Source organism: Pristis pectinata, chromosome 2 (genome assembly GCF_009764475.1).
Source record: "Pristis pectinata isolate sPriPec2 chromosome 2, sPriPec2.1.pri, whole genome shotgun sequence".
Classification (NCBI taxonomy): Eukaryota; Metazoa; Chordata; class Chondrichthyes; order Rhinopristiformes; family Pristidae; genus Pristis; species Pristis pectinata.
Window position 1 is genome coordinate 51,067,048 of NC_067406.1, and position 25,823 is coordinate 51,092,870.

General features: G+C 41.1%; 1 protein-coding gene across 4 annotated transcripts; it reads left to right on the forward strand.

Annotated features, from left to right (window-relative positions):
• On the forward strand, positions 1–24,816 carry setd9 (SET domain containing 9). Of its 4 annotated transcripts, XM_052042367.1 has the most exons (7): positions 1–198; positions 3,420–3,775; positions 6,239–6,362; positions 10,730–10,845; positions 12,723–12,828; positions 23,931–24,064; positions 24,305–24,811. In XM_052042367.1, exons 1-6 carry the CDS (start codon positions 113–115, stop codon positions 24,016–24,018), a joined length of 876 nt encoding a protein of 291 aa, XP_051898327.1. In that variant the 5' UTR covers positions 1–112; the 3' UTR covers positions 24,019–24,064; positions 24,305–24,811. The 4 variants fall into 4 exon arrangements, 3 of the variants coding, with proteins under 3 accessions (XP_051898327.1, XP_051898318.1, XP_051898332.1); XR_007958475.1 differs by lacking the exon at positions 12,723–12,828 and having other exon boundaries at positions 24,305–24,814; XM_052042358.1 differs by having other exon boundaries at positions 23,931–24,813.
• The last annotated feature ends 1,007 nt before the right edge of the window (positions 24,817–25,823 follow it).

The following is a 25,823-nucleotide window of genomic DNA, read 5'->3' on the forward strand; positions in this document are numbered from 1 at the left end:
CCTAGGGTTGGGGTGAGCGGGAGTGTGAGCGGTCCCGGGAAGAGCGGCCCGGAGCTGGGGAGACTGAGCTGAGCCGCAGCGTGGACTCGGCCCTCGGCCGCCGTTCCCCGCGATGTTGCGGCGGCTCTTTTCCCGCTGGAAGCGCTACAAGTACCGGCTGGTGCCCTGGATCGCGCTGAACGTGGGCAGAAACCCCAGGTAAGGCGGCCACCAGCAAACGGCCGCAGTTTAACCAGAGCCGCAGCGGCAGGTCGAGCAGCTAAATGTGCATTTAAGGGTCAAACCATAGAGCAGAAATAATTAAACCATCGGATACAATGCAGCAATAGTTTAATCTGTATAACATAAAATTGCAATAAAAACAATATGTGTAATAACTTTCTTTACTAAATATATCAGCGTTAAATGTTGCATATATTGATATATCAACTAATTAAGGATATTCCGAAGAGTTTTGCAGCAATGAAATGCATTTGAAACACCGTCCCTTGTAATCTGAAACAAACATGGCAACCATGCTAGCAAGGAGAGGAGGGGCATCTCTCAGACCGAAAAGGAAATTGTCTGACGAAGGAGTGTGAACGGTTGGAGTACCAGAGAGCATTTTACGTGGGTCTTACGGGGGGAAAAAAATCCGCAGCTGCTGGAAATCTGAAATAAAACCAGCAAATGCTGGAAACACTCAGCAGGTCAGGCAGTATCTGTGGAGTTAATATTTCAGGTCTGAGACCCTTCATCAGAAATAGGAAATAGAGAAAACAAGTTAGTTTTCAGTGGCAGAAAAGGTGAGATAGAGATAGGTAGACTAAAAAGGAATTTCTCTATCAGCATGAGACCAGATGGGTTAACGTGGGCAGTGAGAAGCATATCTTTGTCCTTGTTATGTCTGTACTAATAGCAAGGATGTGTGACTGGTCCAGCAGGACAGATCAATGGAGAAAGAAAAACTGACCCAAAACTGCAGATGGATGACTGGCAGAGTTGGCAGTTCCAATACAGACAGAAAGAAAGAGCAAGAATGTCCTTTTGCTCTCTTGACCTTTGTTGTAGCTCACTGTACAGTCGTGTCACCTGTGATGCTACAATTGTGTCTCTGGCTGCAACCTTCTCCCCCCCCCCCCCCCCCCCCAGCGGAAATCTTTTCCTCACTGGAACTTGGACAAGTTAGAGAGCAAAGTATCATTTGACAATAAAGGCCAATGTGTCATTTTCCATCCTTGTTGTTTGCTACTTATTTAGCTGTTTATCTGCATATTAAGTGTGTTGCTTGTATGAAACACCAAATTTCTTTGAACTCCATGGTTGCTCACGATTTTAAAAATATCCTGCATTTCTATTTTTCCTACAAATTGATAATCTCGCTTTGTCCACAATGGGGTCCAGTAGCCACCTTCTTTCACTTTTACAATCTCCTTTTTTACTCTGTTTTCTCACTTGCTTATATCGTCAGAAAACTCTGATCTTTTACAACCATTCTGTAGTTTAAGTAACTAAATGGGATGTCACCATATGATTGAATTTGACCATGTGTACCATTGAGTACACGTGCATAATCTGAGAAGACCCTCTCTCCATGCTGATGTACTACCCTCAACAATATCTGCCCCAGAGTTTATACGTCTCATTGAATGTCTCTTGAAAATCTAAATATGACGCTTCCATTGGTTCTTATTTTGGAAGTTTGTATAAATTAAAATTCAGTTGCTCTTGAAGTGGCTTCTTTAATTCACACTAATAAATGCCTACAGTGACAAACTTGTACTTGTGTAATCGGGCAGGCTGCGTAATAAGTTATCTTTATTATAAGATATCTTCTTGAGTCACATGTACATTGAAACACACAGTGAAATGCATCTTTTGCGCAGAGTGTGCGAGGGGCAGCCCGCAAGTGTCGCCACTCTTCTGGCGCCAACATAGCATGCCCACAACTCTTAACCCATACATCTTTGGAATGTGGGAGTAAACCGGAGCACCCGGAGGAAACCCACACAGGCACGGGGAGAACGTACAAACTCCTTACAGACAGTGGCCAGAATTGAACCCGGGTCGCTAGTGTTGTAATAGTGTTACGCTAACTGCTACACTACCAATCCTTGCAAATACAAGTACACTTATGTACATGTGACTTCAAATAAATCTACTCTGCCAGTTATTGTAGATAAATAAATTATAATGGCATAGTGTTTGAACTTGGAGGTGAGGTTATGTGATTTCATTGAGTCACATAGTTCAAAATACCTTTCAAACTATTATAAAAACATGAAATGCTGGATATACTCAGCAGGTCAGACTGCATCTATGGGAATAGAAACACAGTTAACATTTCAGACCTTCATTTTTTATTTTAGATTTCAAGCGTCTGCAGTTTTTTTGACTTTCAAACCATTAGGCTGACACTTTGGAAGGACGATCTGATTAACCTCACTCCTTTTCTTTTTCCCTCACGTAACTCTCTTTTGAACTTTGTTGAATCTGGTTCCACCCTACTTTTCAGGCTCTGCATTCCAGATCACAACTCACTGAGCAAGGCTGAAGTTTACGCATTTTGCCTTGGGTCCTATTGTCACTCACCTTTAAATCTGTGTCATTGGTCACTGATCCCTCTCCCAACGCAAGCAGTTTCTCTTTTACTTTCTATCAAAAGTTTTCATGATCTTGAGAACCTCTATCAAATTTGTTCTTAATCTTCTTTGCTTCTCTAATTTCCCCGTATAACTGGTCCCTCATCCTTACTCCCGTTCTAGTAAATCATTCCTGTGCCTCCTCCAAAGCCTGCTACTCTTTCTTAAGTGACCCTAGAATTAAATGCAATCCTTCAGTTGGGACCTAACCAGTGTTCTGTAAGGCTTAGCATAACTTCCCTGCTTTTGTATGCCGTTCCATAATTTATAAAACCAAGGACTGCACGTGTTTAACAGTTTTCTTAAGTGTTCAATGATTTTTCCTTTTACACCCCATGACCCTCTGTCAAAAGCAGCAGGAAGAATGAAGAATGTCAGGATGCAGGATGTCATTTGTAACATTGACCAGTGTGGTCATGATGCTTCGGAGGGGCAAGAGCAAAGACCGGACTGAAAGCTCTCTAACTGAGAGATGTGAATCATTGCAAGCTACTTTAGATTTGGGAATTTATGTCTATTAAAATAAATGGAGTGAAACCACCGATCTATAATCATATATGCACAATACTCCAACCAGATTTAATTTCATTCGAGGAATCGTATTCCAGGAACATATCATAATTGTCCTAGATAGAAGGATTCAGGGAGGTACCATTCTTAAATTTGCAGTGTGCACCTATAAGAAATGATGGGGGTTAAGGGAATCTGAGCTTCTAGTCAAATTATTTCCTCGCTGATGTTTAATGGAAAAAGGCATTCCTAGAGAATAGAAGTAATCCTTTTCGCTTTTTATTACAGGACGATACGATTTGTTCCAGAAACTTCTTTGGATAAAGTTATTTCCGATGGTGCGATTGAGACCTCATTACTGAAGTTATTTAGTGCTTTGTTCAGGAGAGATTTGAGCAATCAAGCTGAGTTTCTTAATATGCTGCCGGAAAGTATTCAATCAAAATATAAGGATATATTAACTCATTTTCAATCAGTTAAAGAAACAAAAGGAAATCGAATAGATTTTAACCCCGAAGGTGCTATGTTTGAAGCACTTGGATTCGTTATAAGAAGAGCAACCAGTTCACTTTCATCTGCAGGAAGAGGGGTATTTGTTTCGACAGGAAAGGTGCCGAAAGGAACAGTTGTTTGCATGTATCCTGGTACTGTAGTCATTTTTACATTTTTTTTATTTTATGAAATTACTGCTGTGGTGTGATCTCTATTCTTTGTTCTCTATTCTCTAAAGTGGAGTAGTAGTGTTAGACAGCTTGAGATACCACCTTCATTAGTTGCTAAGGCATGGTTTTTCACTGCTCAAACTTCCATTCCTTTTCTCCCACTTTCACCTGCCTCTTCCCCCTGTAATCTTCCTTTTGCTCATCTCCCTCCTCTTGCCTGTTCTCATCCTGCTACTCAACTTCTCCTGACCTTGCACCCTTCCCTTAACCTCTCCACTCTGTTCCTACATGATACTGTCCCCTCCCTATCATCTTTCTTCCTACCCACCTCCTCATTTGCCCTCCTTTCCCATTCCTTTATCCCTTCATTCACGCCTGATCACCTCGTCTTCTTCCCCTACCATTTTTCTTCCTTAACTTTGAAGTCCAAAGTATAATTAGTGTTGGAAGAGGACAAATTTCCTTCAGCAGCTGGTTCAGACTAGCCACCACTGGTGTGAGAAGGTAGACCAGGATTTTAAAACTGATCTGTAGGGGAGGAGGTGATGGGGTTGTGGGCTGATGTTGGTATTGGTGCGTGCTGCTGGTTTCCAACTTCAGAATGGCAGGAGAGGGGGAAGAAGATTATCGATCACCTGAAGTCCAGAACATTTCCAGCAATTGTTAGAGGTTACAGTGGACCGTGGTGGATGTAGAACTTAAATAAAACCGGCTGGAAGGTAGTGCTCAAACAATATTGGGGGGCACGGCACAAGGGTGGTACCTCTGGAATGGGAGAGGCTGTAATATGCTAATAGGGCTACTGGGGAGAACTGCACCAGAGAAGTTGTGTATCTGAGGTGAATGCTGATCGCCAGTGCACGCTTGAACTCTGATGCATGTGTTAGAATGACTTCAGATATTATGGGACTGGTCTAATATTTCTGTATGAGAAAGTAACTCTGGTTGAGGATCAGACTGGGAAACTAATGGAGGGCTTGAAGTAGTTGAAGAACTTTTTCCTTTAAGTTCCAGATGAGGAGGCTTTGAAGTGAGTTTTCTTTTGATAGAAAAGTATATTCTCTACTGCCTCCCTGTGGAATTTCCAAGGCACTGCATGCTTAGCATTGCTGAAATGTTGTTGCAAAGCTGTTTGGATCTATTACTTGAACAGGGCTTTCACATTATAGTAAGTACAGTATAATATATTGAAGTAAGATGTGGAGTAACATAGAGATAACTGTTGTGACAATTAAAAAAATGATGTTCCTATTGCCAATCCTGACAGGAGTTTTGTTTGTATTTTGTGTGTGTGTGTGTGTGTGTGTGTGTGTGTGTGTGTGTGTGTGTTTATATGTAAGTATCTGCTTCAATTTTCTACACCATTTTCCTTTCTCCTCTGCCATCAGCAGATGTCATGATGAACACATAGTGAGTACACATAAAATGAAAACATGCATGTGAATTATAACCCAGAAGGTCTAAATTACGAATGTCATTGTACGAAGCACTCTGGGTTTTGGAGCTCACTATGATACTTGCTGATGAAGCATGAAGATGGCAAATGTCAGCTGTCATTATCTGCTAATTCTCAACAGCTTTTTCTCAGGTGTAAACTCTTACAAATTTGAAGTCATTTATCTAGGAGTTGTATATTGTCAAAAAGTGAGCTGTGAATTCTGCTAATAAAAATAGTGGACATTTCAATACAGTAAAGTTATTTTGAATTTCAGTTGCCAATATAAAATATTTTAGCTGCTGAATCTCCAGTTCATGTCTTTGTTACCTCTAGAATGGATGATTCCAGCATTTTTCTGGCCATTTTCCCAACTTGCTCCAACTACAAATGTGAACTGATCCAAAACTGCTGGCTCAGTCCTGTGCTTGTTGATCTACCTTGGCTCCCAGCACTGCAATGTGTCAGGTTTAAAATTCTCGTCCTTGTTTTCAGATCTATTTCTGGCCTTACTCCTCCCTACCACTGTAACTTTCTTCAAGGTTCCTCTGAGTCTGGTCTTTAGGTCATTTCCCATTTCAATTGCTGTACTATTGGGACCATGCTTTCAAGTGCCTGGACCAGCAGCTCTTAAACCATGCTGTTGCTGGAAGACAGGAGCAGGGTCATCCTGTAGGTATGATTCACCCCACTTGACCATTCTTGACCATCCACATTAGTTTTACTCAGCTTCCCCTATCAATGTCTGTTTTTATGTTTCTGTCGTGCATTTTTAATTTAGCTTCCCATTCTATCAGAACCAATTGGCACCTTGTAACTTTGTCATTAGCTTTATTTAGGTTTAAGCTCTTGGTTTCGCATTGAATTAAGTCTCTCTCCACCATATGCCACCATACTTACACCCTATCACTTTCTGCTAAGCAAGTCTATGCATATGTATGTTAACAATTTATGAAGCATGTCCTTAATTTGACTGCATTTAACTGATGATCTATTTTTATTATTCAAAGGTACTGTCTATCAGCAATATGAACCAATCTTTTTCCAGTCTATATGCAACCCATTCATCTTCCGGTGTATAGATGGTGTGTTAATTGATGGAAATGACAAAGGGATTTCGAAAGTTATTTACAGGTAAGTTTCATTCATTTTGTAATTTCACATGTGAGTGCAGATACTGCATTTTTAAAGCATGATATAAACCTGTAATTTCTTTGAAATTAATGCACAATGGGAATTTGTAACTAAACTCAAGTGATATTGTGGTTTGACCTTCTGCATCTCTTTAACCTCCACTGGCACTGAAAACCTCCAGAATCTCTTGACTCCACCAAATCTCATCTCTTGTGAATCCCATAATTTTATGGGATCCTGAAGAAAGGTCTTGACCCAAAACATTGACCGCCTGCTTTTCTCCACGGATGCTGCCTGGCCTGCTGAGTTCCTCTAGCATTATAGTGTTTTTCTTCTAGATTCCAGCATCTGCAGTCCTTTGTTTCTCCATAATTTTATCACTGTACTGAGCATCCATGTTACCAGGTCACCTTGATGCCACACACAGTAAAATACTGCCTTATCTCAAGTGCAGACACTCACCACCATTGGTCTAAGTTTGGAGTAAGAACTGTGACGGGGTCCAGAAATGAGTGGGCTTGGCAAAACCCAAACTGGGCAGCAGTTTGCAAGTTTTTGGACAGAAGGTGCCACTTGATAGCACTGTCCACCACACCTTCCAACACTTGGCTGATTAAGAGTAAACTAATGGAGCAGTAATCGGTCAAATTGGATTTGCCCTATTATTTGTCAATTGCACATACCTGGGCAGTTCACCACATTGTTAGGTTGCTGCTTTTGTTGTAATTATATTGGAACAGCTTCACCAGAGACTCATCTAATTCTGGAACACAAGCCTTCAGCACTGGTGGGATATTTTGTGTCCCATTGCCTTTGTTGTGTGGAGTGCCCTAAGCCATTTCTTGATAATGTGTAGAATGAATCAAATTGTCTGAAGACTGGCTTCTCTGACTGTCTGAACCTCAGGAGATAAGATGTAGATGTAGAAAAACTTAGAGAGAGTACATACGAAATCCAAATGTTCCACGATGGAACCCAAACGACACTTCAGTGTTTACTCGGTAGTGACTTCCTCACCCCGAAAAGCATCCGAACCGTGGTCGTTCACACACAAATACCTGTTTCCTTCTACAGGTCAGCAACAAAGTGAACTCCACCGGATTACTTCCAACTTCCATACATGGATTTCAGTGGCAAACACAGTTATTGTTTCTCATCCATCGATAGAGAAAACAAGCAGGCTGGTGTCTCTCTCCCTTCTCTCTCTCTCTTCTTCTTCTAACTTCTTCTTCAACCATCATTACGTCCTTTATCTTCTATTGACGTAAGCACGCCCCACACACACATACACACACACTCTCTATCTTAAAGGGACTTTCACTGAGTCCATAACAAGAAGCATTTGAGAAGCTGAAAGCCATTTTATGCTACCATCCTGTGCTCAGAACACCTGACTTTGAAAAGCCATTTTCATTAGCAGTAGATGCCAGTGATGAAGCTGCAGGAGCTGTGTTGTTGCAGAAGGGTGACCTTGATGATATTGACCATCCTGTAGCTTACTTTTCAAAGAAATTTAATGAGCATCAAAAGAATTATTCCACCATAGAGAAAGAATTACTGTCGCTTGTTTTAGCCTTGCAACATTTCAGTGTATATGTTTGCACCGCTCAGAAACCATTGACTGTGTATACAGATCATAACCCATTGGTGTTTCTGAGCCGAGTCAAAAACAAGAACAGAAGGCTGTTAAACTGGAGTTTAATTTTGCAAGAGTTTGATCTCATGATAACTCACATTAAAGGCAAAGATAATGTGATTGCTGATTGTCTTTCTCGATGTTAAATGGGAAACATGTATCTGTACTAATCTGATAGTCTGTAGTTGTGTAGCATGATAATTATTAACATTATTAACTATGCGCGGTTAAAATTTTCTTGGGAAAATTTTTTTTTTAGGTGGGAGGTGTTATGGACTCAGTGAAAGTCCCTTTAAGATAGAGAGTGTGTGTGTATGTGTGTGTGGGGCGTGCTTACGTCAATAGAAGATAAAGGACGTAATGACGTTGAAGAAGAAGTTAGAAGAAGAAGAGAGAGAGAGAAGGGAGAGAGACACCAGCCTGCTTGTTTTCTCTATCGATGGATGAGAAACAATAACTGTGTTTGCCACTGAAATCCATGTATGGAAGTTGGAAGTAATCCGGTGGAGTTCACTTTGTTGCTGACCTGTAGAAGGAAACAGGTATTTGTGTGTGAACGACCACGGTTCGGATGCTTTTCGGGGTGAGGAAGTCACTACCGAGTAAACACTGAAGTGTCGTTTGGGTTCCATCGTGGAACATTTGGATTTCGTATGTACTCTCTCTAAGTTTTTCTACATCTACATCTTATCTTCAGACAACGGTGGTTGTTGAAGAAGCCCTTGCTCATGTTTCACCTTATGGCTTGCGGAACTGAACTTTAAGAACCATTCCGGAACTGGAAGTTTTGGACTTTGTCACACACACACACGAAGAGTTTAGTTTTGGGGTTAACGTTCGAGGTTTAACATTCTTGAATTCTAACATACTAACATTTTTACTTTTATTTTACGTATTATCATAAGTAGTGATTAATAAAATAGTTTTTAACACTGAATCATGCTCAGTGTGTTTCTTTTGTTGCTGGTTTGTGACAAAATTGGGGGCTCGTCCGGGATATGAACCCGGGACCTTATCTTCAGTTTTTAACACTGAAAAAAAAAAAAAAAAATTCTTGACAAGAATCTGTCCAAACAAACTTTACTCCCTTCTTCTGAAGATTAGTTAGGGGAAGAGCAATATCAGCAAAATTTTTACAAAATTTTCGATAATATCCAACCATTCCCAAAAATCTTCTAACAGTCCTCGTACCTGTGGGAATAGGGAACTCAGATATTGCTTGAACTTTTGCCTGAACAGGAGCTTGCTTGCCTTGACCTACAACATAACCAAGATACGTCACAGTGGCATGGCCAAATTCACTTTTAGCCAAGTTAACTGTAAGGTTAGCCTTGGAAAGTCTTTCTCTATCAAATCATCCTTTTTCGCCACCTCCAATCCCTTTTGGGTTGGTGACTCCAAAAATGCCTTAATATCCATTGCTGCTGGTTTCCACACACACAAGCCAATTAAAAAGAATTTATCAGACCTCCCTCAAAAATCTTTGGATTGAATCTCGAACAAATCTCGTCAATCTGGGGTACAATCCCAGACGACACTCGTTAACCTTGGGAACTATCCCGGACGAGCCCCCAATTTTGTCACAAACCAGCAACAAAAGAAACACACTGAGCATGATTCAGTGTTAAAAACTATTTTATTAATCACTACTTATGATAATACGTAAAATAAAAGTAAAAATGTTAGTATGTTAGAATTCAAGAATGTTAAACCTCGAACGTTAACCCCAAAACTAAACTCTTCGTGTGTGTGTGTGACAAAGTCCAAAACTTCCAGTTCCGGAATGGTTCTTAAAGTTCAGTTCCGCAAGCCATAAGGTGAAACATGAGCAAGGGCTTCTTCAACAACCACCGTTGTCTGAAGATAAGATGTAGATGTAGAAAAACTTAGAGAGAGTACATACGAAATCCAAATGTTCCACGATGGAACCCAAACGACACTTCAGTGTTTACTCGGTAGTGACTTCCTCACCCCGAAAAGCATCCGAACCGTGGTCGTTCACACACAAATACCTGTTTCCTTCTACAGGTCAGCAACAAAGTGAACTCCACCGGATTACTTCCAACTTCCATACATGGATTTCAGTGGCAAACACAGTTATTGTTTCTCATCCATCGATAGAGAAAACAAGCAGGCTGGTGTCTCTCTCCCTTCTCTCTCTCTCTTCTTCTTCTAACTTCTTCTTCAACGTCATTACGTCCTTTATCTTCTATTGACGTAAGCACGCCCCACACACACATACACACACACTCTCTATCTTAAAGGGACTTTCACTGAGTCCATAACAAAGCCAAGATAAACAAACCACTTTGGACTTATGGTTTAATATAGTTGCAAATACTTCAGCCTTTGGCATCCTTAGGCTGACCTTCACTTCCACCATTGTTGAAGATTGGAGCCACCTTCTCCCATTAGCTGTTGAATTATCCACTACCTTTCGCAACTGGATGTTGCAGGTTTGCAGAACTATGATCTGATCTGTTGTTTGTGGGATAGTGTAGCTCTGTCTTTTACATATACTTTTGCTGTATGGCATGCATTTGTCCTGTATTGGAATTCTGAAGCATGTTGTTCATTGTTTTATCTATTGGAATACTACAAATTTTACATTATTGGGAAGCTTAAAGAAAATATTACTTCCTTAGGAAAGATAACTGTCTAGACATTTATCATAGTAATTAAATTTGCTTGGATAATTTTTTCCCAGTTTTTTTCATTTGACTCCTTTCAGGTCTTGCAGTGGACGGGATAGACTTGGTCCTTATAAAACAAGTGATCTCACTTGGCTTACAGAAACCCCAGTCAATCCATTAGGTGTGGGCCAATATGTTAACAACTGTACTAATGGTATGTTGCATTATTTATGGGTCTTTTTTGTAAAACACATTTATGCATTGGAATCATGTAATTAATACGTGTACCTCATCAAATAGCAAACTGAAATTGTTGGAGGGAACACCAATAATTGTAGACTTGTAGGAGTCTCGTATGAAATCATAAGGAGATTATGACACCATGAAAATCAATTGATCAGAATAGTGAAGAGCAGATCCTATTACATTCTCAGATATTTCCCTTATACTCATCATTAAAAGCCAGGTCTTGCTCCAAGTAAAGTGGGACTTCTTGTACCTAATACCCACATATTTATCACAAGCACTTTGATTAGGGGGAAGAGAGGGGGGAGGGGGGAGAGGTGGGGGCAGGGGGGAAGGCCTTGTGATTATTGTAGCAACAGATACTTGACAACCCTTCTGACCTTTAAGACGTTCAACTTTGCAATTTACAAGAAATCAGGTAATTAGGATCCCTTAACCAAATAACTTTATTCCATTTTTCGTGATAGTACCTTCTAAAAGTACTACCAATACTTGTACTGCTAATACAAATCATGATTCTTCTCTCAGATCCCCAACTTAGCTGATAGTACAAATACCTTTGTACAAACGTCCCTGTGGTGGTCAGTCTGGGCTGCACTTGCCCATTTGGAACTGTGAGGCTGAACTAGTTAACAGCAAGGTTCCAGAACCTCATGTAATGTAATCGGGTCATGATTACCTGTGACAAGCAGCAACGCCACTTCCTCAGGTTTGCTGTCCATCAAAGCTATTAATTTTTTGAATGCCTCTGATATTTAAAAGCATTCCAAAACTATTACCAATGATATAAGCAACATAAATAAAAAATTACGACAAATAATTACAAATAATAAAATGTATTAAGTTTTTCTTCCTGGCCGTTATAAAATTTGCATTGAAATCAATAGCCTGTGCATCCTCTACCTGCCTAACCTGCACAGATTTGCAAATCAATTCCAAAGCATAAAAGCATAACTGGTGGGGAGTTCAGCAACTTGCGCTTTGCCAATGGACATATTTGACAAATGGAATACGTCAGCCAGTTCAGAAGAGTCTATTTAGATGTGTGTGCACTGACGTGACAAAAGAACGCAAGGAAGTAGGAGCCAGAGCAGGCCATTAGGCCCTACAAGCCTGCCCCACCATTTAATATGATCATAGCTGATCTATGCTGGTCTCAACTCCTCTTTTGTGCCGTTTCTCCATCCCCCTCTTTTGCTTGATTTATTAAACATTTATCCACCTCCACTTTATGTGCTTACAATGATTCAGCTTTCACTACCCATCGGGCAGAGAATTCCAGAGTTTCACCACCTTCTGTGAGAAGATATTTAGATAATCTGCCTTCTGATTTCTCTTACTGAAGTGCCTGACCTCACACTTCCCTAAATTAAACTCTATTTGCCAGTTACTCAGACTATCTATATCCTTCTGTAGAATCACAGTATCCTTATCACAACATGCCCTTCCATCTATTTTCGTATCATCTGCAAATCTGGAAACCTTTCATACTGTTCCTTCCTCCATGTCATTAATATAAAAAGTGAACAATTGTGGGCCAAGAACCGATCCCAGCGGTACTCCACCAGTTACCTCCTTCCAGTCTGAAAAGGACCCATTTATTCCAACTTTGATTTCTATGGGACAGTCAGTTTTCAACCCAAACTTGCTGTCATTTATGAGCATCTAGCAGCAAAATTGACCAATGTGTAAGATTATTGAAAACCTCACTAGTAATTACAATTATGCCAGAATTTGAAAGGTAGCAGCATGATAGTAAACATTCTTAGACTTAAAAGGTAGCTGCAAATTTTCCTCCCTTCTGTGTTTACCTGAAAACTAATCATATTAACCACTGTGTTGCAGAAAAAGAAGCCAATGTATACTATCAGGAATTTGATGTTCCCATGACATTTCCTCTAGAGTTCCGTCAGTATGTCCCTAATGTCAACTACAGGCATGATGCGGAAAGGTTAGTCCTTTAGATTAACAGTTCACTTTCATCAGATAGCAGGGTCAGGAGATAAATGTTCAACACTTTCAAGAGGGATTCCTACAGTATTAACTTTTAGTCATTTATATTCAAATTTTGATGGATATTTGTTTCTATATTTAGAAAGACAATCAAAAATTCCAAATAGCAACATTGGCACAAAATGTAATTACACCACAGTTTTTTCATATGGTACATTAAATGAAATAAAGTATTTCCCATCAGTGAGATCCTAGGGGTACTGAAGAGAAACTGTTTCCTCAGCTGGGCAGTCCAGAACAAGGGGACATGGCTGAAAATTAGGGCTGTTAAGAGATGGTGTCATCAGGCACTTTCTCAGAGAAAACGTAGTGGGAATCTAGAACCCTCTTCCCCCAAAAAGCTGAAAATGCTGGAAACACTCAACGGCTCAAGCAGCAGTGGTTCTGATGGAGGGTCTTGGATCTGAAACATTAGCTCAGTGTCTCTGTCCACAGATGCTGCCTGACTGCTGTGTGTTTCCAGCATTTTCTGTTTTTATTTCCGATTTCCAGCACCTGCAGTTTTTCGATCCCCAAATAGCTATTTATTGTCATTTGAAAACTGAGGATGATAGATTTTTGAGAGACACAGTGGTCAAGGGTTACAAAACCGGATGGGTAGTTGAAATTAAATTACATGAAATAAATGAAAGACACAATGAGGACAAGGAGCTATATGACAGATCCTTTCCCTATGGGTGATGCACACCAAGAGGCAATTGAAGAACTAGGAGAGGGAAGGAAAGTGGGTAGTCGGGGATTTTCAGATTAGGCAATTGGCTGACAGCTGTGCCACTCATGAAAAAGGGGGTCCTAATTGGAGATCAGTGGGTGCAAACTTAAATGTTGTTGGCAATTGCAAAGGAAAGGTGGGGGGAAAAAAGCACAAAAAAGGGTTGATAAACAATGCCCGGACTTTGAACTGAATATGTTGGAGGAGGGGGAAATTGTTGCAGGCAGCGAGAATGAAGTGTGTTGGATACAAGTGCTGAAGTTTTGGATGGAGAACTAAATAACAGCATTGGATGCATTGGATGCACTGAGTTGTGGTTAAAGCTGTGTAATTAAACCAAAAATAAATAACTAGCAGAGCAACATTCAAAACAAGTGTTCTCGATGGATAAAATGTGATTTAAATCATTTCATAGCTCTCATTTTCTCTAATTATACCTTCTGATAGAGCCTGAGCAAACAGCTCAGGTCGAGGGCAGAGATTAAGTTAAAGCATAGCTGGTTTCTGGTGGGAAACGTATTTGGGAAAAGTTTGGGGTTCATGTAGACTGTAAAGGTGTGTAGGCATTGGGGGAGGGAACCCTGTGGGAGTGGTGTGTGGGGCAGGTTGGGAGTTGGGGGCTGGGGGGTTTGTAAAGAAGGGTATGTGTGTGAGAGAGGGCCTGTGTAGATCAGAAGGAGAGATATGGGGACGGAGAAGGAGCAGGTTACCTGAAATTGGAGAATTCAGTGTTCATGCTGTCAGATTATAGATTACTTGAAGGAAAATAGAAAACTAACAAAACACATATACTTGCATATTTGGGGGAAAACAGTTTTTTTTTAGGAGACTGAACTGCTTCTAAAGAATTTGCTCAAAAATTAGTTTTCAGATATGTAAAGGAACTGAAAGGGAAGGGATTTGTCACATGCTATTCAGTTCTGAAATTCCTGTTGATCCCATCAGATTGGTTTTCAAATGAACAGTTCAAAGCTTTCCATTGGTAGGGAGAACAACCAGTCATAATGTTCTATGTGGAACCCAATAGTGTAGGTGAACAAAGATGTGATATCTTGGAAAATAAATTGGTTATAGTTTTCAGAAAGTGGAAATCTCAGAACTCTTATGTCTGAAATTACTAGAAAAAAAACCAAATGGGTTTGTTAGATTAGTACCAGCATATTCCAGACTTCCAGATTGTGGAAAGAAAATGGAATTGTTGCTTTATGCAAAATATTCTTCAATTTACCAACCAAGGCAGTAGATTCTGTACAGAAATTTCTTCAAAGAGAATTATATAATTCTCTGCTAAATTGGGAAGACACAAAATTTAAGTGCCAGAGATAATTTATTTTTTGAAAAATAAAAGAAAACATTTTTTATTAAGAATATATTTGTCATATAACCATAAACAATTTCAAATAAAATCAAAGACATTGTGATGGTTGTATATTTTCCAATAGGAATGATTGTTTGTATACATGACTTTTACATGTGGAACATCTATCATGTAGCTGGGCAGATAACCATTTAATCCCAACCCATATGGGGATATGTAATAATATTGGGTTTCTAACTATCCATTGTGCAACATGCATGATAGTTAGAATTGGAGTACATGTAAAGTCCTGAATTTCATGCATGAATATCAAGATTAGGGTAAACATTATGCCTTAAAGAGAAAGTATGGAACAAATTTTAAACCAGTAAATAGTATCAAAAGAAGGGAGGTAAATGGAAGATGAGAAATGCTAGAACATCAGGCATTTCTCTTTCTCAGTTTTTTCAATTCTCTATTTAATTGACACCTTTGACCTTGAGTTGACGCGATTCTGAGGCTCCAGCTTCCAGCAGCCTCTCTTGTAATAATGTTAGCGCCAAAATCAATGGAGATACAGCTAATGAAAGTTTTGCTTTCATGTACATTCAGAGTTGAAGAAAGGGCTGTAGAAGTACAAGAGGCAGTTGTGAAGGAACAACCAATATTAGATGCAGATACTGGAAAAGTTAATGGATCCTAAAGTTGTTACATCACTATAATTAGAAAGGCCTGACCGTGGGCAGCAGCACCAGTACCAGCACCAGTTTTGCACAATGATTGGAGGATGCCAACTATTGCATCTCTGTTCAAAATGGGAAATGGGGTATTAGCTGGACCCGTTCCTTGGTAGGAAAACGGCTAGAAGCTATAAAATGAGATATTAGACAAAAAATGCGGGAATGCAAAGGGGAGAGATTTGTAATCTGGGGAGCAGTATACAGTATGGTGTTGGTGTGATGTTCTACACTTCCGAAATTTGATTTCATTGACTTCAAAGAAAGTCGGTTCCAGAAGTGGAGGCTCATGCTACAAAGTGCAAATCTGTTGAATTGCATGTTAAGCCCTACCAACCCAAAAAACAAATTTCCATGCATGAGAATGAATTACGAACATGGAAATTTAAAGGGCAGGTCACATCAAGCTAACTTCATCAGAACTTTTTCACAAGATCACAAGATCACAAGATAAGGGAGCAGAAGCAGGCCATTCGGCCCATCGAGTCTGCTCCAAGGAAAAGGGAAAAAGAAATGGGGTGGGAAAAAAGAAGAAAAGAAAAAAAAACTATTCTAATCCCATTTGCCAGCCTTATCCCCATATCCCTTGATACCCTGACTATTTAGATATCTGTCTATCTCCTCCTTGAATACCCCCACTGATCTGGCCTCCACTGCTGTGCGTGGCAAGGAGTTCCACAATTTCACCACCCTCTGGGTAAAGAAACTTCTCCTCATCTCTGTCTTGAAACTGTACCCTCTAATTCTAAGATTGTGCCCTCTGGTCCTGGACACGCCCACCAAGGGAAACAGCCTAGCCACATCTACTCTATCCTTACCTGTCAACATTTTAAATGTCGCTACGAGGTCCCCTCTCATCCTTCTGTACTCCAGCGAGTACAGTCCAAGAGCCGACAAACGCTCATCATACTTAAGCCCTTTCATTCCTGGAATCATTCTCGTAAATCTCCTCTGAACCCTCTCCAACGTCAGCACATCCTTCCTAAGATGTGGGGCCCAAAACTGCGCACAGTATTCCAAATGAGGCCTCACTAGCGCCCCGTAGAGCCTCATCAACACTTCCTTACTTTTATACACTATACCTCTCGAGATGAATGCCAACATAGCATTCGCTTTCTTAACCACCGATCCAACCTGGTGGTTAACTTTTAAGGTATCTTGTATGAGTACCCCCAAGTCCCTTTGTACTACCGCACTATCAATCTTCTCTCCTTCTAGATAATAATCTACCCGCTTATTTCTACTTCCAAAGTGTACAACTGCACATTTCTCAACATTGAATCTCATCTGCCATTTCCTTGCCCATTCTCCTAAACTGTCTAGGTCCCTCTGCATTCTTTCTATTTCCTCTATGCTCCCTACTCCTCCACTTATCTTGGTGTCATCCGCAAACTTAGCCACACAACCATTTATTCCATCATCCAAATCATTGATGTACAAGGTAAAAAGGAGAGGCCCCAACACCGACCCCTGCGGCACACCACTAGTAACCGGTAACCAACCAGAACGAGATCCTTTTATTTCCACCCTTTGCTTCCTGCCAACCAGCCAATTCTCCACCCATTTTGCTACCCTGCCCATAATTCCATGACCTCTCATCTTATTAATCAGTCTCTTGTGAGGCACCTTATCGAAGGCCTTTTGAAAGTCTAAATACACAACGTCTACCGCCTCTCCCTTATCCACCCTACCTGTGATTTCTTCAAAAAACTCCAATAGGTTGGTCAGACAGGACCTCCCCTTCACAAAACCATGTTGACTAGGTCCTATCTTGCCTTGCGCCTCTAGGTATTCGGCAACCTCCTCCTTGAGGATAGACTCCAATAATTTTCCCACCACTGACGTCAGACTAATAGGTCTGTAATTGCCTTTGTGCTGCCTCCCACCTTTCTTATACAACGGAACTACATTCGCTACCCTCCAGTCCTCCGGAACCATGCCAGAATCTATCGATTCCTGAAAAATAATCGCCAATGCCTCCGCTATCTCCACAGCCACCTCCTTCAGAACCCGGGGATGCACCTCATCCGGTCCGGGAGACTTATCAGCCTTAAGCCCCTTTAGTTTTCCAAGCACCTTCTCCCTATTAATCTCAATTGAACTCAGCTCCAATTCGTGAGACTCCTGACTAACGGGCACATTGCTTATGTCCTCCACGGTGAAGACCGATGCAAAATATTCATTCAATTCCCTTGCCATCTCACTATCATCCATTATAATACCTCCTGCACCGTTATCAATTGGTCCTATGTCAACCCGTGTCTCTCTTTTACTCCTTATGTATTTAAAAAAACTCTTAGAATCCTTCCGAATGTTGTCCGCCAGCTTCCTTTCGTAACTCATCTTTGCTTTCCTAATGACCTTCTTAGTTTCTCTCTGCAGATTTTTAAAATCGTTCCAATCTTCTGTTTTCCCACTAATTTTTGCTACTTTGTACGCTGCCCCTTTTGCTTTTATTTTATCCTTCACCTCCCTCGTTATCCACATCTGTGCCTTTTTTCCATTCAAAACCTTCTTTTTTCTTGGAATATATCTGTCCTGCATTGTCCTTATTTCCTGCAGAAATTTCTTCCATTTTTCCTCTGCCGTCCCTCCAGCTAACTTACTCCTCCAATCAATTTGGGCCAACTCATCTCTCATACCTTTGTAATTTCCCTTATTCCACTGAAATATCGATACACCAGTTATCAGCTTCTCCTTCTCAAACTTGAAACTAAACTCAATCATATTGTGATCACTTGTTCCCAGTGGTTCCTTTACCTTTAGTTCCCTAATCACCTCGGGTTCACTACACAGCACCCAATCCAAAACAGCCGATCCCCTGGTGGGCTCCTCAATAAGTTGCTCCAGAAAAACATCCCTTAGACATTCCACAAACTCACTCTCCTGAGTACTACCGCCTTGCTGCATTTCCCAGTCCACCTTCATGTTAAAATCCCCCATAATTATCTTCACATTGTCACTCTGACACGCTTTTTCTATCTCAATCTGCAACTTATGGTCCACTTCCTGACTGCTGTTCGGGGGCCTATATATGACTGCTATTATTGTTCTTTTACCCTTGCTATTTCTTAGCTCCACCCATAAGGATTCCACCTCCTCTGACCCAATGTCCTTCCTTTCTATTGATTTTATATCGCTACTAACCATCATGGCCACACCTCCCCCTCTGCCTACCCTCCTATCCTTCCTATATACTGTATACCCCTTGACATTCAGTTCCCAATCACATCCATCATGAAGCCACGACTCAGTGATTGCAACGATGTCATATTTATTAACCTGTAGTTGTGCCACTAGGTCATCTACTTTATTCCTGATGCTACGTGCATTTAAATATAGTATGTTTAGACTGGTATCTGCTATTGATTTTATTGTACTTCTATTGATCAGCAGATTATCCTGACTTTCTACCTGTCCATCCTTCTTACTATCTTCGCTACCTACTATCTTAGACATGTTCGTGTAGACCTCATCCCCTATCCTAACATTCGGTATCCGAACATCCTCATCCCCGATCCTAACATTCTGTATCCTAACATCCTGATTTGTTGTACTTCTATTATTCAGTAAATTATCCTGACTTATCACCTGCCTGTCATTCTTGCCATCCTCAATGGATTCGTTTCTATACACTTTCTCCCTCACCTTAGCATCTTGTAACCTAGCATCCTGGTTACCATCCCCCTGCCAGATCAGTTTAAACCCTCCCCTACAACTAAATTAAACATTCCCGCCAGGATATTGGACCCTTTGGAGTTTAGATGCAACCCATCCTTAGCAAATAGGTCTTGCCTTCCCCAAAAAAGGTCCCAGGTATCCAAGAATCTGAAGCCCTGCCCCTTGCACCAGTCACTCAGCCACGCATTTAACTGCCAGAGCTTTCTATTCTTCCTGTCATTGATACGTGACATGGGTAGTAGTCCTGAGATTACTACCCTTGAGGTCCTACTTTTCAACCTTCTCCCTAATGCCTTGTATTCCTCCTTCAGGACCTCTTCTCTTTTTCTACCTACATCATTGGTACCTACATGTACCAAGATTTCTGGCTGCTCACCCTCCCCTCTCAGAATATTCTCAACACGGTCTGTGATATCCCGTACCCTGGCACCAGGGAGGCAACACACCATCCGAGACTCATTATCGCTATCGCAGAATCTCCTATCCGTACCCCTTACTATCGAATCCCCAATAACCACTGCATGTCTCTTCCTCTGCTGGACCACAGTATCAGACACGGTGCCAAGGTCCTGGCTGCTGAGGTCTTCCTCTATGAAGTCATCCTCTCCAACCGAATCTAAAATGAGATATCGGTTTTTGAGGGGGACCGCCACTGAGGTGCTGTCTACATAATCTTTATAACTCCTGTGTATCTCCTGCTCGCTCTCCCTAACCAACCGAAGGTCATCCAGCTGCTGCTCCAGACTCTCAATCCGTTCCTTGAGGAGCCGCATCTCGGTGCACTTTGCGCAGATGTAGTTATCAGGGAGTCTGGTCGTCTCCCAGGGGCCCCACATCTGACACTCCAAACACAACACTAATCCCAGATGCATACTGCTGAATATCACTGCTGAATATCACTGGCATTTTCCTTAGGCCATCCTGTTAGGATGGCCTAAGGAAAATGCATTGCATATGAAATATTTACACTTTTAAAATTGTCTTCAATTTATTCGTTGCGCAGAACAACTGTGTGTTATAAAAGCTAAATAAGTGGCATGGGTGGAATAATGGAGTAGTAGCAAGTTAATGAGAAGTAATTAGGAGTGGCCCCCCCAAGATCTTGTGTTGGGACTTTTCTTGTTCTCTTTCAACATAAATGGCTATTAAGAGAATAATTTTAGAGATTATGCAGGGTTTCAGATTCAAAGACTAGCAAACTATGAGAAAGAACACAAGAGACTACAGTATTGGTATTGGTTTATTATTGTCACTTGTACTGAGGTACAGTGAAAAGCTTGTCCTACAAACTGATCATACAGGTCAATTCATTACACAGTGCAGTTACATTGACTTAGTATAGAATGCATTGATGTAGTACAGGTAAAAACAATAACAGTACAGAGTAAAGTGTCACAGCTACAGAGAAAGTGCAGTGCAATAAGGTGCAAGGTCACAGCAAGGTAGATCATGAGGTCATAGTCCATCTCATTGTATAAGGGAACTGTTCAATAGTCTTATCACAGTGGGGTAGAAGCTGGCCTTAGGTCTGGTGGTATGTGCCCTCAGGCTCCTGTATCTCCTACCCGACAGAAGAGGAGAGAAGAGAGGATGTCCCGGGTGGGTGGGGTCTTTGATTTTGCTGGCTGCTTCACCAAGACAATGAGAGGTAAAGACAGAATCCAAGGAGGGGAGGTTGGTGTCCGTGATGTGCTGGGCTGTGTCCACAACTCTCTGCAGTTTCTTGTGGTCCTGGGCAGAGCAGTTGCATCCAGATAGGATGCTTTCTATGGTGCATTGGTAAAAGTTAGTAAGAGTTAAAGGGGACAAACAGAATTTCTTTAGCCTCCTGAGGAAGTAGAGGCGCTGGTGAGCTTTCTTGGCCGTGGCATCTACGTGATTTGACCAGGACAGGCTGTTGGTGATGTTCACTCCCAGGAACTTGAAGCTCTCAACCCTCTCGACCTCAGCACCATTGATGTAGACAGGTGCATGTACACCACCCCCTTTCCTGAAGTCAATGACCACCTCTTTAGTTTTGTTGACATTGAGGGCAAGGTTGTTGTCATGACACCATTCCACTAAGCTCTCTATCTCCTTCCTGTACTCATTGCTGTTTGAGATACGGCCTACAACAGTGGTATCATCTGCAAACTTGTAGATGGAGTTAGAACAGAATTTGGCCACACAGTCGTGAGTGTATAGGGAGTAGAGTAGAGGGCTGAGGAAGCAGCCTTGTGGGGCACCAGTGTTGAGAATAATCGTGCCGGAGGTATTGCTGCCTATCCTCACTGATTGCGGTCTGTTTGTTAGAAAGTCAAGGATCCAGTTACAGAGGGAGGTGTTGAGTCCTAGGTCTCGTAGTTTGGTGACAAGCTTGCTTGGGATTATTGTATTGAAGGCAGAGCTGTAGTCAATAAACAATAGTCTAATGTAAGTGTCTTTACTGTCCAGATGCTCCAGAGCTGAGTGTAGGGCCAGGAAGATGGCATCCGCTGTAGACCTGTTTCAGCGATAGGCGAATTGCGATGGGTCCAGGTTGTCTGGTAGGCTGGAGTTGATGTGTGCCATGACCAGCCTCTCAAAGCACTTCATGATGGTGGATGTCAGAGCCACTGGTCGGTAGTCATTGAGGCATGTTACCTTGCTTTTCTTTGGTACCAGGATGATAGTGGTCTTTTTAAAACAGGTGGGAACCTGAGATTGAAGTAGGGAGAGGTTGAATATGTCCGCAAATACCTCTGCCAGCTGATCAGCACAAGATCTGAGCACACGGCCAGGGACACCATCTGGGCCAGATGCTTTCCTCGTGTTCACTCTCCGGAAGACTGATCTTACGTCCTCCACTGTGATCACAGGGTCAGCTGCGTTGGTGGCTGTCAGGGTGGATGGTGACAATCCACTTCTCTTTTGTTCAAAACGCACATAGAATGCGTTAAATTCATCAGGAAGGGATGCACTGTTGTTAGCTGTGCAGCCCGACTTCGTCTTGTAGCCTGTTATGGTATGTAAGCCCTGCCATAACTGACAGCTGGTCAGGGACTCTACTTAGAGTCGGTATTGCCTCTTGGCATCCCTGATGGCTTTCCGAAGGTCATACCTCGATTTCTTGTACAGATCAGGATTACCAGATTTGTGTGCAGCAGTCCTCAACTTCAGTAGGGAGAATAAAATAGGAGGTAGGGAGAATAAAAGATTGGACAAATACATGGTGAATGCAATTTAACCAAAGGTAAACACCAGCAGTATACTTGGGGAGAAGAAAAACACAAAATGGAAATGTATCTTAAATGGTGGCCTCTCAAGGAAAAGAGAAATCTACATAAAATAAAAAATTTTAAATGTTTAAATGTAGTCAGAAGAAGCCACAAGATGGCTCTGTATATTCTGAAATGAAAGGAGGAGAAACTTGTACTCAGCAATAAATTCCTATGCAACCACAGAAAATGCAAGAGCTGTCCTATTACCTTACCCCTTCTCACCATCTAGGGACCCAAGCAGTCCTTCCAGGTGAAGCATTGTGGTTACAATGTGTTCTCTTCTACATCGGAGAAACCAGATCAGATTGGGTGACTGTTTTGCAGAACAACTCTTTTCAGTCCTGTGAGCTTGCAGTTGCCTGTCACTTTAATTCTCCATCCCATTCCGATTCTGACCTGTCAGTCTGTGGTCTCATACATTGTTCCAACACAGCTGTACATAACTTTCCTTCTGACTGGGGACATTGCAAGCTTGGAGACTAAATATCAAATTCAGCAATTTCAAATAACTCAGTTCTTCCATAGGTATCAGAAGTGGCCACTTCTGCGGCAAAGTTAGCCATCTGTACTATTAACCTGTTTTCCTCTGCCTATGGATGCTGCCTGATCTGCCTGGTATTCCAGCATTCTACTTCTGGTTACTGCTTTCAGCTTTCAGCAGCAGATCTGACCTGCATGTCACAGCTTTAACATGTCCCTTTGTTTCCTCTCTTTAAATGACTGCATGAATCTATTAACAAGATTGCTCGGTAAACATTGGCACCTGAATTATTAACTCTTTCTTCATAAGTATTGCTTAACCTGATGTGTGTTTCCAGCAGATACTGTTTTTACTTTGGATTTAGAGCATCTACATTTTTGATTTTCAGTGGGTTCTGAGCTTTATGGATACAAAAGCATGGCCAATAATGAATCTGTACAAAATTGGATTTTAGTTGGAATACTGTTTGTAATTCCCAATTATAGAAAGTGTTGGAACAAAGGGAAAGGAGTAACAAACTCAGTAGAAAGCTGTCAGGATTTAGAGGATTATAATTCTGATGGATCGTTTGTAGAAACTAATCCTTTATTCATTGCAGAAAATGAAACAGCAATGTCTGATTGAAGTACTCAGAATTAAAGGAGGATTTCACAGGGTAAATAGTAACAGATTATTTCCATTTAATGGCAAATCAGTTGTAAATATTACTTCAGGTTAGTGCAAAAAACATTGAGGTTGTTTCCTGCTAAGTGATAAACAGAAAAAATAAATTAGAAAGCTCTGGAGCTATTTCATATATAACTAATTATTTCATTCTGTATTGTGGTGTTTATTTATTTTGTAATTTAAATGCTTCATCTATGCTCAAGAGGTTTACTGTTTTTGTTTTGCAGGCCTTTGCGATGTGTGGTTCTTGTGGCACTTCGAGATATAGAGATGGGAGAAGAGCTGTTCTCTAATTACTACACTATAATAAAATAAAAACACAGGACACACCATGTCTGGTGCTTCAACCCACTCTCTGGAGGTTTGCTTTTTAGCTATTGATGCCAAATTCTCAAAAAATTATTTCTCTGCAAAACAGCATTTTAGAAAGTGTCAAGATGCTCTGCCTTTTAGAGTATATTTTGAAATACATAACTTTTGTATAAATAAAGTAATTATAATTATTGTTTTGTGTGTAATGTGGAGAACAATGCCTTAAATCAGAGTTGTGAAGGCAATTTATTTTCATTCGCTGAACTTTTTATTCTATTTTTCTTGTCAGGCTGCCAGAGCCTTGGCAGTGAAGGAAGGCAGTAAGGAGGCAGTCAGTTTCCAAACAACCATCAAAAACAGGGAAGAGTAATTGAAGGATACTTCATGTTTGCTCTCTGCTGGACACTCATTGAAACAGCAGTCTAGTGGTAGGAGAAAACAGAACTGGCTAATGACTTGATTTTTATCTTCACTGCACCTTGTTAGTGCTTTCTGAAGAAAATGGGAATAGCTGCCTTTCCCTGGACTCCATTTAGTGTGCATCAGGATTAGACAGTGATCCAACCTTAAACTTATAGCAGGTGTTTTATTCAAATTGAACTGTAACTATTTCTTCAGGGAGAATGTCACTGGATAACCAGACAACCTCTTCTACACCAGAAGGATGCTTTGCAACAAAGAACTGACCACTCAGATGACCACAAAAAAGCAAACTACTCCTATCTGAAATAAAACAGAAAATGCTGGAAGGATGCTGTGTACCCTGTATACCTACTGAGGTGCTAATTCATTTTGTGACTTAAATGCTTCATCTGTTGCTCAGATTTTCATTTGGTCTATTTTGCAGACCTTTGCAATGTGTTGTTCTCCTGGCATCTTGAGACGGGAGAAGAGCTATAATAAAACAGTTCAGTCATTAGAGAGCAGGTAGATCTCCTTAAATCTCCTTAAATAATCTCCTTAAAGCAGGTAGATCACCTCTCTTATCTGTCTTGATAAGAGAGGTGATACTATTGAAGTATTCATTTCAAAACACACTCATGTCTTCCACCTCCATGCACAGGTTCACTTTTTTATCTCTGTTAGACTCCATTTTATCTTTGCTGTTATCTTGTCCCTTGTCGCCTGTTAACCATATTTGCATTTTAAATTTTACTTGTCGATATCTTCCATGCATTCTCTTTGCTTCCATTTAATATGATTGTGGTTTATCTACCCCAGGACTCATTGCTTCTGCACCAGTACCCCATAGCCCTCAATTCCCTTAACTTTCAAAAATCTTATTTACCTCCTCTTTAAAAACCTGCAGTTATCTAGTCTCCACAATCCAGAGATTTAACACACTGAGTAACTCCAAAGATTCACCACATCTTCAGTTTTAAATGACTGCTCCCTTGCAGTTAAGATATCTTTATTAGTCACATGTATATCGAAACACACAGTGAATTACATCTTTGTGCATAGTGTTCTGGGGGCAGCCCACAAGTGTCGCCACACTTCCGGCACCAACATAGCATGCCCACAACTTCCTAACCTGTACGTCTTTGGAATGTGGGAGGAAACCGGAGCACCCAGAGGAAACCCATGCAGACACGGGGAGAACGTACAAACTCCTTACAGACAGCAGCCGGATTTGAACCCGGGTTGCTGGCGCTGTAAAGCATTACGCTAACCACTACACAACCGTGCCTCTCTCCATCTGAAATTGTCCCACCTGGGGAAACATCTACCAAGTCATGCTCCATTTCATTAATATCTTTAATTTTTCTAAACTCCAAATGCAGACACAATTTCTTTAGTTGCTTGTG